This window comes from Gallus gallus, chromosome Z (assembly GCF_016699485.2).
Source record: "Gallus gallus isolate bGalGal1 chromosome Z, bGalGal1.mat.broiler.GRCg7b, whole genome shotgun sequence".
Lineage (NCBI taxonomy): Eukaryota > Metazoa > Chordata > Aves > Galliformes > Phasianidae > Gallus > Gallus gallus.
The window spans coordinates 54,638,851-54,656,327 of record NC_052572.1 but is presented as its reverse complement, the minus strand read 5'-3'; the positions used below and the strand labels follow the sequence as shown (position 1 = coordinate 54,656,327).

The following is a 17,477-nucleotide window of genomic DNA, read 5'->3' as shown; positions in this document are numbered from 1 at the left end:
CTCCAGATGCAGCACTGATACCAGACTGCTATCGGTCAGATGTTCCCCACAGGCCATTTCTTCCTGGTAGACAAAAACCTAGTGGAAATCCTGGGATGGTGTCAGGAAAACGTATCAAATAAAATTAAATGGCTTCAATTTTGTAGGTCTCCTTGCAAGAGATGCTACTGGTCAAATGCTAAGGCAACATATTCTGGCACTGAGTCTCAATTCAGAAAAGCTTTGTTTGCAAGTCATTTGCATTAGGAAAGGCTCTTCAGAATTAGCAAAGCACATACTGGCATTCCCATTATCCTTTCTCCTCAGTTTCCAGGAGGAATATGTTTTTTTAGCTAGTGTTCTTTTACTAGAGGACAAATGTCACACATGGAAGTACACAAAATGAAAATATAATCATCACTGAAGTTGGGAAGTAATGTGGATACATTACAGGGGTATTAATACAAGGTCCAAAGCATTAAGTGCCAGGATATCAGCCCCATAGGCCCTGCATTGAAACTCCCTCAACAACTCAATTCATCTACCAACTCGGCGGACTTAGGTCATCCTCAGTTACCATCAACACAGCTCCAAGGTCCTGTGAAACGGTACCGTGAAATCAAGTTAAACTCGTCTTTGCAACTTCTCAACCCATGCTGGCCTTTTGGTAACTGCTCAGATACCTCTCTGCTGTGAATTCTCCATTCACCTGTGCATCCTAACATGATGCCTGGGGAGCTGTGACTTAGTTATCCTTCAGACACAAAGCCCACATGGACCTGGGACTGTGTTTTGCTGCGACAGGTGCATTTCCCAGGCAGCTGTGTCTGCTTACACCATTCATGTGGAGTGACATAAATCAAATGTCTTCTACTGTCTAGGCCCAGACATACACTTGGAATATTTAAAATGCAGTGTGTCAAGCTATTTGTCTTTAAGCTTCCCTGGCTATCGAGCTTCAACATATTGTTCCCACCCCCCCCCCCCCCCCTCCTTTTTGGGAAACTTGAAATCATCCCCTTGAGTTCAAAACAGGATTGAAAATGTTTATGTCTTACAGTATCCTATCCCACCAAAAATATCTGCACTTCTGCATACAGCTTAGGGAATTGAGAGTATTTCAGCTCTTACCACAGCCAAGGTCATATGCATTCTGCAGTGTATTGGAGCTTGCATTCTCCCTTCACTTTCCTGGATTCTGTGGCAGGATGGTGGAAGTTCTCCAGTATAATTAGGAAAAAATGGGGATAAATTAAGCCTGAAATTGAATAGCACTCTCCCCGATCATTTATTTTGGTATTTAATGCATCCTGTGTAGCCTTCATAGCACCAGGTTTTAGTATGCTGCAAGTTTTGTTACTGTCAGCTCATAGTGATGTCCTGAAAATTTCTTGTGAGGAGTGCTGAAAGGATCAGCAACTAGGGAGAGAGCAGCTGAAGATAAGGCACAATAAAAGTGTCTGAATCAGCCAAAGACCATGATCTTAGTAGAACAGAAAATACTGATGGTTCTCTTGAATGTATTAACAACCCTGGCATCTGCCTGGTAATTACTAGGTTCCAGAGTTAATCTGATGTTGCTGTAATGAAACCTTCCAGAGCTGCCAGGATGGCTGCAGTCTCAGGCATACCTCATACACCCACTCACTTGGTACTATTTCTGAGGCTTTCCGTGTACTCTTGACTTCTTTAACATGTCTGTATGTAAGGGCTATGTCTGGGGTAAGGATATGAATCCCACAAAAAACGACATAGCTGCAGTATCACAAATTAGCCCCAGTCTTAGCAATGGTTTTAAACTTTGCCACTGTTAGACGTCAGCCTGCTTGTGAAACAAAGGCAAAGCCAAAGAGAAAGCAGAAAGCAAGCCACTGGTACGCCTTGCCACTACTGCTGACAGCCATGGGCAGTCCCTGAGGTGGAGGCCACCCTGTGCAGGGTGGCAGATCCCTGTGTAGCAGAGAAGTGAGGCCCAGCGGGCTGTCAGAAGCCTGATCGTGGCTGTGGGGTGGTGGCAAGGTGATGGGGTTAAAATTCTTCCTCCTTCCCTTTGGAGTGCAGCAAAGAGCTTCCCTTGAGACAGAGCGTGGCTTGGAAATGGCCTCTTTCTCCCTCACACATTTTCCTGTCCCCCTGTGGCCTGCTGACTGCTGGACGTGTGCCCACACATCTCTCCCTTCTGCAGGTCCCCACAGCTCCAGCTGCAATTAGTGCTGTGATCTGAGGAGTGACTGAGATCTTGCAGCGGTGGGGAAAGTTCTGGCAAGAAAGAGTATTTATATTATTGTTATCATCATCATCGTCACGCTGAAAGATGCAGCTGCTTTGCTTTTGTCTATTAAAACAATTTCTGTGTTTCATGTACAGGAAGCAGAGGAAAAAGTTGCATGACCGCCTTCGGCAGAGCCTTCGCTCAGAGAGGAACAACGTTATGAACATGGCAAATGGGCCACACCACCCCAACCCACCACCAGACAATGTCCAGCTGGTGAATGTAGGTTTTACTGCCCACATTTCAACCTTGTTTGCCAGTGCCATGGCAACTGCCGTCCACAATATGAACTCACACTTCAGGCTCCTCAACACTGTGCGTTTCCAAGGAACAGTGCTAGTTGTGATGCCCGCTCCAGTTCTCTGCTGAAATGTAACATCAATGCAAGGCTTTTTACACAAAAAGAGTGGAAGGAGTTAGGCACTATCAACTTCTGCAGCAGCTTAAGAGGAAAAGCTGGTGAAAAGTTAGGAAAAAAAGCAGCCTTGTGAGTAAAAGTCAGAGTGAGGTCCTCACCTGGACAATACACTGGCTGGGGATATGTGGCTTGGGCCAGTAATCCACAAGTATCTCCTTGCCTTTTGTCAGAGCACAATGTGGAGAGAGCCATTCAGCATCTAAACTTTCATCCAAGCCCCTGGTTCTTTTAAAGCTCCTAGTCTTAGCTAGGGCCAAGACACATTTTTAGAAGAGCCCAGCTTATAGTATTTCCCCTCAAAAAAACTAAATCCATGCTCAGATTTTTAAGAGAGGGGAAACAAGGAATTTACCTGGAGGAAAATGGAGATTCCTATAGTAACAGCCTCTCTGGTGAGATTAGTAGGTCTCCAAGCATTTTGTTCAGGAGATTGAGCCTCCAGCTTCACTTCGCAAGCCTTTGGGTCATTCTGTCAGTCATTCCTTGTGCTGCAGCCATTGGAACTGGAAATAGCTATTTCCCGCACAGATATCTGTAGTGCAATGAACAATTGCCACTGTTAATTAACTACTGCTGTCTTGTCCATCGGACATCTGGTACCAATGTGTAGATTACCCTTCTACGTCTCCGTTCATGAGGATTTCTCATTTATTTCCTACACATGTATGTTGTTTATGGCCTGATTGTGATGCAGTCTTTTGCTCATTTTCTTATTTCTTTCCTTCTATTTTGATGTTAGATGTGATATGTGTACATGAAAGTGCTTGAGTACATTAGTGCAGTTTCTGCCTGTATTTGGGTGAGAAAGTTTGTGCTCTTGTATATGTAACTATGTTTGAAGATGTGCTGTAAATTCCATTTTCTAAACTTGACATTTGTATATTGTTTTTTTATAGCAGTACGTTTCAAAAAACATAATCTCCAGTGAACGTGTCGTTGAGCGAGAAACCGAGACCTCGTTTTCCACAAGCCACTACACCTCAACAACTCATCACTCCATGACAGTCACCCAGACGCCTAGCCACAGGTACTAGATTGGGAAGTAAAACAGCATCTGTACTATCATCCTGCTGTTGCAGCAAAGCAGAAAAGATGTTTAAAAAAAAGCAAGAAAGAAAGAGAGAAAGAAAGAGAGAAAGAAAGAGAGAAAGAAAGAAAGAAAGAAAGAAAGAAAGAAAGAAAGAAAGAAAAAAAAAAGGAAAGAGAAAGAGAGAAAGAAAGAAGGAAAGGGAAAGAAGAAGAAATAAAAAGGGAAAGAAAAAGAAATGGAAAGGGAAAGGGAAAAAGAGAAAGAGAAAGAGAAGAAGAAAAAGGAAAAGAGAAATCTAAGCTCCATTTATCGTGTTTTCATTTTATGACTGTGATGTCACATCACCTAGATAATTATCTTCCCAGGAATTCACAAAGTGTTTTATTGACTGAATGCCATTCCAATATTTTTAGGGTGAATTTCAGTATATGCCGATTGCTAAGTCAGTGACAGCTCTTTTGTTTTAAAGACCAGTCTTCGCTACTGGAAACAGGAATGCCCTTCTTCTTTCCTTTACCCACACATGAAAAATAATGTCAGTGTACATGGATTCCTATAATTAAAACAAAAAATTACCATCCCTAAGGCAGTGCTTCACATCCAGAGCTGTATCAGAATCCTTGCTTTCTCCTGATTAAACTTCTCCTCATCTCACACTGTTCCCTTTTCATCCTTTCCTCCAGCTGGAGTAATGGCCATACCGAAAGCATTCTCTCCGAAAGCCACTCCGTGCTCGTCAGCTCCTCAGTGGAGAATAGCAGGCACACCAGCCCAACAGGGCCACGAGGCCGCCTCAATGGCATTGGTGGGCCAAGGGAAGGCAACAGCTTCCTCCGGCATGCAAGAGAGACCCCTGACTCCTACCGAGACTCTCCTCACAGTGAAAGGTACCACACACCACCTACCTCACTGCTTCTAGCTGGCAAGGTCTCCCTGAGGGTTTCCTAGCTTGGGACCATAGGAGGAAACGCAACAATGATGTTTATGTAGGGCATGCCTACAACGCCATCATCAAGATGGAGACTTTGGTAGTAGCTTAAAGTCTTGGAAAAGCAATCCTTCCCTTCTTGCCTCTGTTCCTTATAGCTGCAGTTCACATTTGAATAAGCACCATCGAAGTCATTTTTCAGAAATTTTCAGTGTAAGGTAAAAAGGGATTTCTGACTGATTCTTGGTTACTGAGGAATTTTATCAGACACAAAAGATGGGGAGAGAGGAGTGTATTGAACCTTAAGAGGGTGACAAGTACTTCTAAGAGTACAGATACTCAGCTGCCACCTACTTTCTGGAGGATACCAGATCCTAAACCCGTTATCTCTTTTGAAAATTGCCCTTGACATTTTATTAAATAAAAACAAAGAACACAAACTGCAAGCCATAAGAACTGAGGTCATTATTAGATCAACAGTAGCCAGAGGCATAGCTGGCCAAGTTTTTTACAAAGAAGTAATTTTTTTTCTCTGGAAGATTGATTTTGTCAATACCTAAGTTCTGCTTTAAAGTGAACTAGTTGTAAGAAAACTTTCACTGAAAAACATTTCTGGGTTTGAGGCTGAGAAACAGAAAGACTGGGGAGAAACAAGACATTTGAAGAGGGCTTTTCTCCCAGTAATCAAAGACTGAAAAGAAAAAAAACAAATGGTTACTAGACCAATACTCCGAGCACTGTAAAATCACATGGGGTTTTGATATCGTGGGTTGTCCGTGATGTCAAAAATGCAGCCAGGCAATCCACAAGGAGACTAACTTGTGTAGGAGACTTATTGTGGTTTCCAGAAAAAATGAATGTGCATGTACAGCAAAAGCCATTTCAGTGGTACTATGCTACACAAAGAACAATTGCTTAGCAGCAAGACAGTGGGCCACAGATAAGGGCCCTCTGAACATGATTTGTGGGGCCGCAAAGAACAGCAAACTGTCTCTCATATATAAAATTTATCTGGAATTTGCCATGCAATTCAGTTTTCAGGATAGGTAGCTCACACGACATAAACAGCCATGGCCCCAGTCCAGCAGAGTACTTACTCAGGATTAACTTTTAACTGTGTGAGTAGACCCATTGAAATCAGTGGGATCACACACACAGGGTGAAGCTCGATGTGTGCTTTGCAGGATGAGGACCTACAGTATTAAAGACTGCACTGTCCCCCTACCTAGGAACCAAGTGGAGTCCACTGCCTCATGCCCACCAGTGGCATGTAATGCAGCTTTGTGTATTTGAACATACACATTTGGAAGCACAAACCATTCAGCATTCCCATGCCAGTGGCCTTGGACATGTGGAGTCACACCCTAACACATGCTGCAAAGACTGTAGGGGAAGAAGGGGCTGTTTTCAGAGAGAATTAATGAAGTGTTTTGTCAGTGGTCATGTTTCTTCAAGGTTACACTACAGATTAAATGGAGCAACATTTCTGTGATAATTCACCATGCACTGGTGGCATAGCCTGCACCTGAAATGGTTGTGAATTTGGCATGGCAAAAATAGTTCCCCAGGCTTTCAATTGGGCCTCTTCTATTTCTAGCAAGCAGGAAATATGTGGCAGATGATTTCTGAGAAATGGACTGTATGCATGTATATATAAGGGAGAAAATTAGAGTTATTTGCAACTAAAAATGATTCTGAAACATAAAGGAGCATATGAGCTGACAAATGACTTCCTGAAGCAATCAAATGTTGAATTAGCAAATCAAGCCTGTGCACATCCACCCTCCAGGCCCCCAGCTCCCTCACAATCTTGAAATGAAGTCTAACAGACTTTAAGAGAGTCTCTTTTGTGTGGCCCTATTCCTCTGTTGTATACGATGCCATCACCATGAACAGAGGCCTCAAACATGTGTATTTTATAAAGTCTTTAGCCATCTGACAGGAGAGGGGCGTGTAAAATACTGTCTCTGCATGACAACCTGGACCATATGGTGAAGTTGCCAGCACATAACTGGTTAATTGGCTCAGTGTGTTTGCACTCTAATCCCTTTTCACTGAGCCAGTATGGTTGGCCAGAAAGCTGGATAAATCCATCACCTTTTAACCTTCCTTTCAGGATGGGCTAGAGCTGCCTGTATTCAGCACCTGCACCTCAGCTTGAGGACAGCAGCTTCTTAGTGCTATCCCATTATACTGTGTGGAACTACGCCAGAAACATGTGAATGCATGACACAACAGCATGAGTAATTTACACTGATGGAAGTGTGCACATACATTGCATACTGAACACTTTTAACTAGGTACATTAGAAGTACCCAATCATCTAAACTCCAGTGTGTTAAAGCTGTAGAGAGAGGTAGAAGAGGTAGAAAGGCTTCAGTTTTTCAGACAACACCTATTTTAAAAAGTGAAAGAGATAAGAAGCTCTCTAATGCAAGGAGAAATAAATAACAATTTCATTCATTCGGTGCACAGACCTATTAATTTTTGTCTGTTCTCACTTCCAACCAGCTTTATTAATTCCCATGTATTCCAGATTTGGTGTTGGTTTTTTTGTTGTTTTTTTTTTCCTGTTCCTCAACTGATGTAAATCATGTACTTCTACTGAAACAGATTTACCCCACTTTATCACATCTGTTCAGTGTCTGTACTGGTTTCTCTTACCCAATAATTCTTTGTTTTAAACAACAGGAATATGTTAAACTGAGTCACAGGTTGGATAAGAAAGTTTGATGCAGATTCATTTTGGTACTTTTGGACTCAGATTAATAAACCACAAATGAACTTCATCAACCGCAGCCATATAACTTGTCTCAGTCGGCCTATCTAAGAGAAGGAGATAAGTTTGAATGGAGCTGAAACTCAAGCACGTGAACACAAGATAAGACCAAAAAGCAAATCCAAACCATGCAAAATGTCATGCTGGACATTGGTCCCTCAATCAAGAAGTTTCAGGTTGATCCTCATGAATCAGTGTGACCTCATAGCATCACACAGAGCTCCGCTGATCCAAACAAGCTCAAAGTCCTCTTCCTTTGAGACAAGCAGTGTGGCAGAACCAGAGCTTCAATTTTATATATCGCCTTTGACCACACACCATCCTACAAAAACTTAAGGAACAGGTGCAAATTTTGCAGAGCAGTCATTATCAGTAAACCACACTGTCCTCTCTATCAGCATTTGTTCCCAGGCAAGGACAGCTAAATGCATCATATTTAGACCTGTAAGGCCAGAGCCTCCTGTCTGAAGCTTGGATACAGTCAAAATAGGCAAAAAGAAAAAAGAAAAACACATGCTAATATGTTATAATGACATTAGTATGAAAAATAATAATAATTTTAATCCTGTAAAACCCAAAGTAAAAGTTGTAAAGATTATACCGCAGCAAGTCAAAAGCTATCATTAAACAAAACAAACAACAAAAAAAGGCATTTAAATGTTCTATGTTGTTTCAAAACAGGTAGTGTTATAAGACAGTAGCTGCAATGTGGAAGTGATTTAACAACTGCTCAGAGAGATGCAGTGCCTGTTGCAGCTTGCTGGGGTGAGGAGTGTCCACTTGCTTTTGAAATGCTTGAGGCTCTGTGCTCTCTAGTGTCCACCTTTGTAATTAAACATCGTAGTTCTCATGCTGGATTCCTGGGCTTGCCTCAGGCACTGAGCAGTCATATTTCTTTGCAGATATGCCAGCCTGCCAGGGAGGCTAGCTGCCAGTGCATGGAGCAGCACAAAGCTCTCACTATCCCTAGCAATTAAAATTAACAGAATGTTGCTCCTGATTTTGTCCAGAATATGCTTTCTTCCTTAGCCTGAGACAGTCTGGTTGCTGGAAGTGGGTGAAGCTGCAGGAGGATTGTCCCTCAAATCCCTTTCTTTCTTTCCTCTTATTCATCTGTATGTACCCCGGGTTCTACCAGAAGTGAGCGCGGCAGACATTTGTGAAAATACTTGCAAATCCATTTTGTTTCTGGCTGATCTCAAATCTCTGATTCCCATTCCTGGATTCATTCCAGGAAATTATTCTGGCAAATAATATATAGTATCTCCATGGATCTTCATAGGTGAATAGTTCTGGGGGCTTTGCTCTGTTCCTCCTGCTCTGGAGCATTTTTCACCATAGTTCCAGAAGTCAGAGGTTTTAGAGGCTCATATGATGTAAGACTAATAGCAAAAAGAGCGTCTCAACGCTAAGGATGCACATGAGGATGGTGAGGCTCCTCAGTGGTTCTCTGCCCTATTCTCCACAGCCCACGTGAGCAGCCATGTTCATGTGTCACTGCTTGTGTCCACAACCTTCTCCCATCTCTTTTTGTCAGGTATGTCTCAGCTATGACCACACCAGCTCGCATGTCACCCGTTGATTTCCACACTCCAACTTCTCCCAAGTCCCCTCCATCTGAAATGTCACCACCAGTTTCCAGCTTGACCATCTCCATCCCTTCGGTGGCGGTGAGTCCCTTTATGGACGAGGAGAGACCGCTGCTGTTGGTGACCCCACCACGGCTGCGTGAGAAGTACGACAACCACCTTCAGCAATTCAACTCCTTCCACAACAATCCCACCCATGAGAGCAACAGTCTGCCACCCAGTCCTCTGAGGATAGTGGAGGATGAAGAGTATGAGACCACGCAGGAGTACGAACCAGCACAGGAGCCTCCAAAGAAACTCACCAACAGCCGGAGGGTGAAAAGAACAAAGCCCAATGGCCATATTTCCAGCAGGGTAGAAGTGGACTCCGACACAAGCTCTCAGAGCACTAGCTCTGAGAGCGAAACAGAAGATGAAAGAATAGGTGAGGATACACCATTTCTTAGCATACAAAATCCCATGGCAACCAGTCTGGAGCCAGCCGCTGCATATCGGCTGGCTGAGAACAGGACTAACCCGGCAAATCGCTTCTCCACACCAGAAGAGTTGCAAGCAAGGTTGTCCAGTGTAATAGCTAACCAAGACCCTATTGCTGTATAAGACATAAACAAAACACATAGATTCACATGTAAAACTTTATTTTATATAATGAAGTATTCCACCTTTAAATTAAACAATTTATTTTATTTTAGCAATTCCGCTGATAGAAAACAAGAGTGGAAAAAGAAACTTTTATAAATTAAGTATACGTATGTACAAATGTGTTATGTGCCATATGTAGCAATTTTTTACAGTATTTCCAAAATGGGGAAAGATATCAATGGTGCCTTTATGTTATGTTATGTTGAGAGCAAGTTTTGTACAGCTACAATGATTGCTGTCCCGTAGTATTTTGCAAAACCTTCTAGCCCTCAGTTGTTCTGGCTTTTTTGTGCATTGCATTATAATGACTGGATGTATGATTTGCAAGAATTGCAGAAGTCCCCATTTGCTTGTTGTGGAATCCCCAGATCAAAAAGCCCTGTTATGGCACTCACACCCTATCCACTTCACCAGGAAAAAAAAAAAATCAAAAAAAAAAAAAAAAAAAAAAAAGAAAAGAAAGAGAAAAAAGAAAAGAAAAAGAAAAAAAAAGCTGAAAAAATAACAAAAAAAAAAAAAGCCTGTTTTCTTCTGTAAGACATTTTATTTGCTTTCCGTATATGAAAAGAGTTTTGTCTGCTCTCTGTCAGCCAAAAGGTTTGCTTCGTTAAGCACTGGGGTAATAGTAGATCCAACAGCATGCTACTATTAATTACAGCAGGATAACAAACAAAACGAAACAAAACAAAAAACAAAAAAAAAACAAAAAAAAAAACAAAAAAACCTGCGTTAAGTAATGTTACTTATAGAAAGAAAGTAATACTGTGATTTTAAACCAAATATATTATTAATCAGAGGTCAGCTTGTAATCACTAAGAGCTGCCATTTCATTATTTTCCAGATATTAATTAATTGTTCTAGTTATCCCTTAGAAAATGGGTTTAGGTTAGCTGAGGCTTTGAACCCAATACTCTATTTAAAATCTAAAAAAAAATTAAAAAAAAATATTAAAAAAAGAAAAGAAAAAAAAAAGATTTATATTAGTTTAAGTTAATGGGGCAAATATTATAGCAGATATCTGTAATGAAGCAAGGAAGAGATCTAGCTGGAAAACATGCCACTAATAAAAGTGCAATCAGTTTTCACCTCTATTTTTTAATGTTGATTTTTAAAAGATGATTTATTCCTTTTTTTTCCCTCGATTTTCTCCCTTTTCTTCTCCTCCTCAAAAAGAACCCTGATAAGCTTCTAGCAATACCTTGTTAGCATTGCTTTTAGAGTAAGGGTTGTTCTTGGACACAGAAATTAGTTTCAGGGAAGAATTTATCTGCTGGATGGTTTAAAGTGGTAGGAAGTAGGAAGGACATAGAAAAAGCATGGAGTTAATTTCTAGCTGCTTTTATTGACTCCATTGTTCAGGGTGGAGGAAACAAGGCTGATGCAAAGTCCATTTATGAAGTCAAGCACATGATTTGGGTTACAGCCGTACTATGCGTGGCTATTAGATATGAATGTCTATATAGACAGTGATGGCCTTGAAGTCTTTGACTAGTAATGAACAAGAGTACTGTCAGTGCTGGAGCTGTTGCATCCATTCAGACAGAAGCAAATGGCCTCTTTTGCACTGAATTCCTATCAGTTTAGTCAGGGTCACTCTGCCTCTTCTCTTCTTTTGATTTTTGTTGTGTTCAGTTGGCACAGCATAGACTCAGGATTGATGTGGAAAACAAATGTTTTTCCTAGACTCCGGGGATTCTGAAAATGAGAACATGTGTTCTACAGGTATTACTGGACTCTAAATAAGAGCCATGTCAAGAGAACAAGAATTTCAGCCAAACTACACTCATCCTTTGGGCCACGTCCTGGTCCCAGTTAAATGAAGAGAAATGAGTCAAAGAAATTTTGTGATATGTAAACCCAAGGAACTAAAGTCCTGACGCAGTAAATTGTTCGAGCATATGCTTATGCTAATCCCAGCAAAAGTTATCTTCAGCATGTGCTAGACTCCCATTGATGCATCCGGCGTATGCATAAAGTTAAGCATGTGCTTGAGAGTTTTGCTGAATACAATGTCCTGTTGGTTTGAGACCTGAAAGCGAAGTCTAGTAAATGAAGCTGTTTATCAGGAGGATGAAAATTAGCTAGTTTCTCATGATAGAGATGAAGTGTGTCACACTATTAAGAATATGGAGGAATCCATCTAATCACCAGATTCAACAGAAGAAAAACAATAAACTTAGAAAAGGAAGAAAATGATGACAAAGTTGGGTGTTAGGATGTTGGTGGTAGAAGCAAAAGATCAGAAAGCTAGTACAGCTTTGGGCTACATGGTGGCTTAAATAGCACTGCTTATTTGAGAAGTGTATGGCATACGGCAAAGCTTGGCAACTACAAACTGTCTGGACTCAAGTCGCCTTTGCCATTTTTTCCCTAGCTGGCATGTACTTGAACACACTTTGCCTTTGCAGACCAGAACAAAAGCTCTGTACAAATTCTATGTACCACACACTCATTTTCATCCCCTTAGTCATGCCTATTTATCTGCAATCCCATGCAGCAGTAACTACGTCTCCCCAGTAACTGCAGCTCAGTAGCACAGAGGGCCAGGTGAACTTTCCTTATGCAGACCACCAGTTTCCAAAGGATTTGCGCTCTTGAGTTTCCAGAGGCGCCTGAATTCCTGTTCTTTCAGTAAGGCTTCTGATACAGCAACAATCTTGCAAGACAGACAAGGCAGATAAAAGAGAGCAGAGAAACAAGAGATTTGTCCCCAAATCACCCATTTTAGTGGCAGAATAGAGATTATAATGCAGGGCTTTCGTAATCTCCTCCAGTATAGATTACCTACAAGGCCAGCTCACACACAGGGGTCTGTGATACCCCAGGTAGATTAATCAGGAAGGAGAGGTAGCTTGCTTTGAAGTGGAGTAAATTATTTGACTACCAAATAAGGTCAGTACGAAAGGAAGCTGCAGTCGCGTGCCTGGGAACTGGATACGCACGATTTATTCAGTGTGGATCTAGGGGAAAATGTCACATCTCTTCTGTTGCAGTGCCTCAAAGTGTTGTGCAGTCTCTGCTCCACCCCCAGGTACATACAGTAGTGTGTTGTAGAGTAAGCATGAAATTAGGCTGGGGACTTCACATGGACCTAAGAACAAGAAAATACAATTGGGGATATGGCTGCCTAAGCCCTTAGGTCTTTGGGGAGAGCCCAGCCTTACAGCACAACTCATGCAACAGTGAGTTATGGGAGCTGCCCTGGCTTGGCACTCACGGAAGTGGGAGCAGGACACAGCCTCTCCCCTCTGGACTTGTTTTTAGCATACTGTGAGGATGGTAGGCATCGTCCACATCAGACAAGTCCATACCCCAAAGTTAGCAAGTCTACATGGCCACAGGTTCTGCTGGCGGGCTGCAGCCATCTCCTGCTGGCCTAGGTGCTGTGGACTGCAGCAAGGCAGAGCAGAGCCAGCAAGTGCCTACGGGGAAGGCCAGCTCCCCTGGGGGATGTTCACTTCATTACCTGGACCTCTGAACTAGGCAGTCTCAACATTGTTGAGCCAGGTTGTTCAGATTGTCCTCGTTTATTCCCACGTCATTTAATTTGAGCTGTGAGCTTTCCCTGCATGTTTATTTATATGCAGAAGTTCTCCAGGATAAAAGGCTTCTGTAAGGGTATATACCTGGAAGATGCTGCTCACAACCTGGTGCAGCCTGCCTGTTCAGCTGGTGTAGAACATTACGGCTCCACAGAAGTTTTATTATAACAGAGAAAAACCTACTCCCTCCTCTTGGCCCACGTATTCCCTTCCTCACTTGAGCCACCCCAGCACCCCCTGATTTGAGAGATCAATCACTGCCTTTATCAGGAACCAGGGAAGCTCAGTCCTCCAAAACAATACTGCATCTCCCTGCTTCTCTCACACACACCACAAGCAGTTACCTGAACATCCAGGATAGCAAACTTGTGTTCCTTCAAAGAACACATCTCAACCTGTTGGACACTTCCTGGCTCTGCAGTGTGGCTACATACCATCAGCTGGGACTTACTTCTAGTAAGAAACAAAAAAAGCACCTATGAAATGCTGCAGAGAAGGGCAGACAAAGAACATGGCCAATTATCATCATATGTAATTCTCTATTCTATTGTAAATACATCTTGTACATACTTGGATGTTTTCATCATTTACTGTCTTTATGGAATTATGTGTTAAATAAGACTCTCTTAGTTTATTGTATAACACTGTAAATAACATAACGTCCTTTATTATTTATGCATAGTCATCTAACACGCGGAAAAAGTTATCCTCATATTATTTTAAGATATATGTCAAAAATGTGTTGCATTTTTCTTTTTGCTTTGAAAACAAATTGTAATATATCCTCTTTTTCCCCTCTTTTCCTTTAAAAGAAAAAAGAATGCTAATTTATTGTTCAGGAGAGAAAGGGGATGTAACTGAAAGGCAAACTGTTCAAAGAACATGCTATGGAAGCCACAAGCTACTGATAAACTAAAGAATTTATTATCCCAAATACAGCAATAAGTAATTGTTGATTTATTAAGGTTTTGTTATTCATTTTAAGTAAAAGAGGTGCTGGATTAAATTGCTCATGTGTTGTACTGGCACAGCTGCTCAGCAGACTGTGTCAGGTCACTAGCCACCATCTTTCTGGATTCAAATGTTATCGTAAAGATCTTGCTTTGCCTAGTTCCAGGTCTGCTCTGGAGGCTTTATCCATTGTGGGCCATTGTTCCCTGTGTTTTCTAGTTTTTCCTATGGAGGTCTCTGGCAGACATTTCTGTGCCTAGGTAAAACAATCTTAGTTTCTTAAATTAAAGTGATTAGATTTATCTTGACCATTGTCACCAAGGTGGGGTGGCAGGGGAGGTGGGAGAGTGGGGGCTGCTCTGTGAATGTCACCTCAGTGCTCAGCAACAGTCAAAATAAACAAAACAGATGCTAGGAATTATCACAGGGTGTCACCATAACACAGTATAAATTCATGTTTAAATGTAATCGGTGGTTCTGGTCTTCTTGTCTCAGAATAGAAATAGTATGACTGGGAATGGTTTGGAGGGCAAGAGGTGTGGACAAATACCTGGAGACAGTGTGATTCATGGGACGTTGAGTAAACTTGGACTCATTAAGCTGGAAGAAAGGACAGATGAGGAGTGGTATCACAAGGATCTAAAAGAACATATTTATCTTGTCGAGAATAGGAAAGGACTGGTTGTTCGGTATCTTTTCCAATATACAACTGAGGTACCTGAGGTATCAAACAAAACTTGGGAGCCATATTCAAAAAAACATGGTTTTTCACATGAGGAACTGGGAACTTAAAGAACTCCTTGCTGCAAGAGGTAGTGGATCTATAATGTTTCCATGGTTTTGAGAGGGACCCAGATCTCAGACAGCAATCCAGTGAGGATTACTAAACCCAGAGAAAGCACATGAGATTTGGGAAATACCTAAACTGAAAATAAGTTGACATTATGTGATCACAGAATCATAGAATGGTTTGGGTTGGGAGGGACCTTTAGGATCATCTAGTTCCAACCACCCTGCTATAGGCAGGAACACCTCTCTCTAGACCAGGTTGCTCAAAGCCCCATCCAGCCTGACCTCGAATGCCTCCAGGGAGGAGACATCCACAACCTCCCTGGGCAACCTATTCCAGTGTCTCACCACCCTCACAGTAAAGAATTTCTTCCTAATATCTAGTTTAAATCTACCCTCCTCTAGTTTAAAACCATTTCCCCTCGTCCTGTCACTACCTGCCCTTATAAAAAGTCCCTTCCCAGCTTTCCTGTAGGCCCACTTCAGGAAGACCTCCCTGTAGGTCCCCCCAGACCCTTCTCTTCTTTAGGCTGAAGAACCCATTTTAGGCTGCTGAAGTGGGAATTAGTTGCTCTGAGAAGCCAGTCTCCTCCTCAGGGACTCCCACAGGCCTTTCTTGAGTAGGAGAGAAAGCAAGAGTATTTATAAAGAACTTAAGTTTAACATGGGAACCACTCAGAGTCAAAGGAACTAAGGACTTAGTATCACGTTTGACACAGACCATATTTGGAGTGCTTTAGGAACCCCATTCTTTTGTGTCCCAAATGAATGTTCTTACAAAAATGTTGTTCTTCGCTCCCTGCTGTCTTTAACCTATCATCTCTCTCTGTCATCCTGCCTCTCCACAAGTTCTAAATGCAGATGATCTCAGAACAACAGAGCAAGAAATACCCTCTCCTCATTTCTGCAAGCCCAAAGCAGGTTATGCTGCTAGTTTGCAAATTCTACTTAGTTATGAACCAGGGATTTGGACAACACATTTCCCAAGCTAGTTCTGTCTGTCTCAGCTACAGACGGCAGGAATAAAACTATTTTGAATGCCTAGAGACATTGGTTGCTGCTAGTCAATCTGTAGTCGGAGTGTGTAGCCCAAGCAAGGTAATATAGGCTGTTTTCAAGTTGTAAGTAGAAAAACTATTCTGTAATGACAATAGACCCTAAATAATGCCCCCTGGGAACACTTCACCGCTCATTTTACCATTCTGAAACAAGACAGGGTGTTGGGAATTTCTGATTCCAGAGTGTCTCTTTTACCTGTTGTTGTGATGACATGATAGGGTCGTTACAGATTAGCCCTTATGAGGAAGGATCTGCTGATTACAAAATTATTCCTAATGTCTCCAGACTAAGTCTGGCTTAGTATATGTTATCAATCACAGGTGGAGTTAAAGGCAAGTTTCACACCTCCCAGCAACAAATTGCTGGAACATGTTCAGGCCTAAGCACACCTAGGATTGCTGTGATGCCAATGACATACATCTCTCAGATGTCATCTCAGAATACATCTCTCTCCACCAGGGGGTATTTAGAGTTCTGCAATGAAGGGACTAACTGAGTCCAAGACAAAGATGTCAATATGAACAGAATTCTCCTTCCAAGCTAGACCTCACTCTTTAAGCCCTTAGTTCCAAGAGGTAACCCAGCACCAGCTTTAATTGAAAGCTGGGCACTTAATGGCATCTGCTGCTGAAGTTTCCATTTTATTTCTTCCCCTTGGGGATAGCAAGAGATTTCCCTGCACTGGATGCGATGCCCTGGCAACTCAGGAGAGAGGAACCCTGGCAGCAGAACATAGAAATCACCCGAAGTAAGCCCAGCTTTTCTTATGACAGCAGCAGAGGAGGTGGCAAGGGAGTCATTGTAATGTTACATGTTCTTCAGCTAGCAGGGAGTACAGTGATTGTTAACAACTGATTAAATAATTACTCTGCTAATGGCCAATTTGGAACCAAGCGTCAGAAACCAAACATTGTGTGGGAGGTATTTTAACTTACCCTGCACATTGCTGTGGACAATTGGGTGATGTGTTCTCTGAGTGTACACACACATACACAGTCTCCCAATTTACTGTAATGATTTCCTGATGTTTGGTGCATGCTCAGTGACAGGAAAGGAAAAATGCTTCAACAGCGCCAATGAACAGCTGCAAAACTGTCTGCATCCAGGAGGAAACACCTTTGGCACTGCAGAGGAAAAAAATTATGAGGGTGGTAGTTGACCTGTGCAGCTGTGAAGGGATTGAAAGGGAATGCCTGCTTCTTTCCTCATTGGGTAGACTGGATCATATCTTGCAGAGAAGCTCTCAATAGGGCCAGGACTGAGATGGGACCGGTGTGGTGGCGGAGTGCAGGGACTCAGCTTAATGCCAAGGGTGGCAGTACGTCTCTCATTTTATTGAAGATAAAGGTAAAAAGAATTCATCCAAAACAGAATTACTGAAGACACTCAAGTAATGGGCTCATGGACCTCTCTATAAGCAGCAAAAACAGAAAATCTCAGAAGGACAATTCTCCCTTGAGTTCTGGCTCTCAGGAGGTTTCAGTCTTGAGGTCCGCATT

General features: G+C 42.2%; 1 protein-coding gene across 18 annotated transcripts in view; it reads left to right on the top strand.

Annotated features, from left to right (window-relative positions):
- Positions 1-14,142, top strand: part of NRG1 (neuregulin 1) — a 467,599-nt gene extending 453,457 nt beyond the window's left edge. For 16 of the 18 annotated variants that reach the window (XM_040655319.2, XM_025144625.3, XM_015280406.4 and 13 more), the window contains 4 exons: positions 2,347-2,473; positions 3,566-3,696; positions 4,383-4,586; positions 8,944-14,142. In XM_040655319.2, the coding sequence (XP_040511253.2) occupies positions 2,347-2,473; positions 3,566-3,696; positions 4,383-4,586; positions 8,944-9,595 (1,114 nt within the window). In that variant the 3' untranslated portion in view covers positions 9,596-14,142. The remainder of the gene's footprint in view (positions 1-2,346; positions 2,474-3,565; positions 3,697-4,382; positions 4,587-8,943) is intronic. The other 2 variants (XM_025144621.3, NM_204117.2) reach the window with 2 other exon arrangements.
- Positions 14,143-17,477: the final 3,335 nt, after the last annotated feature.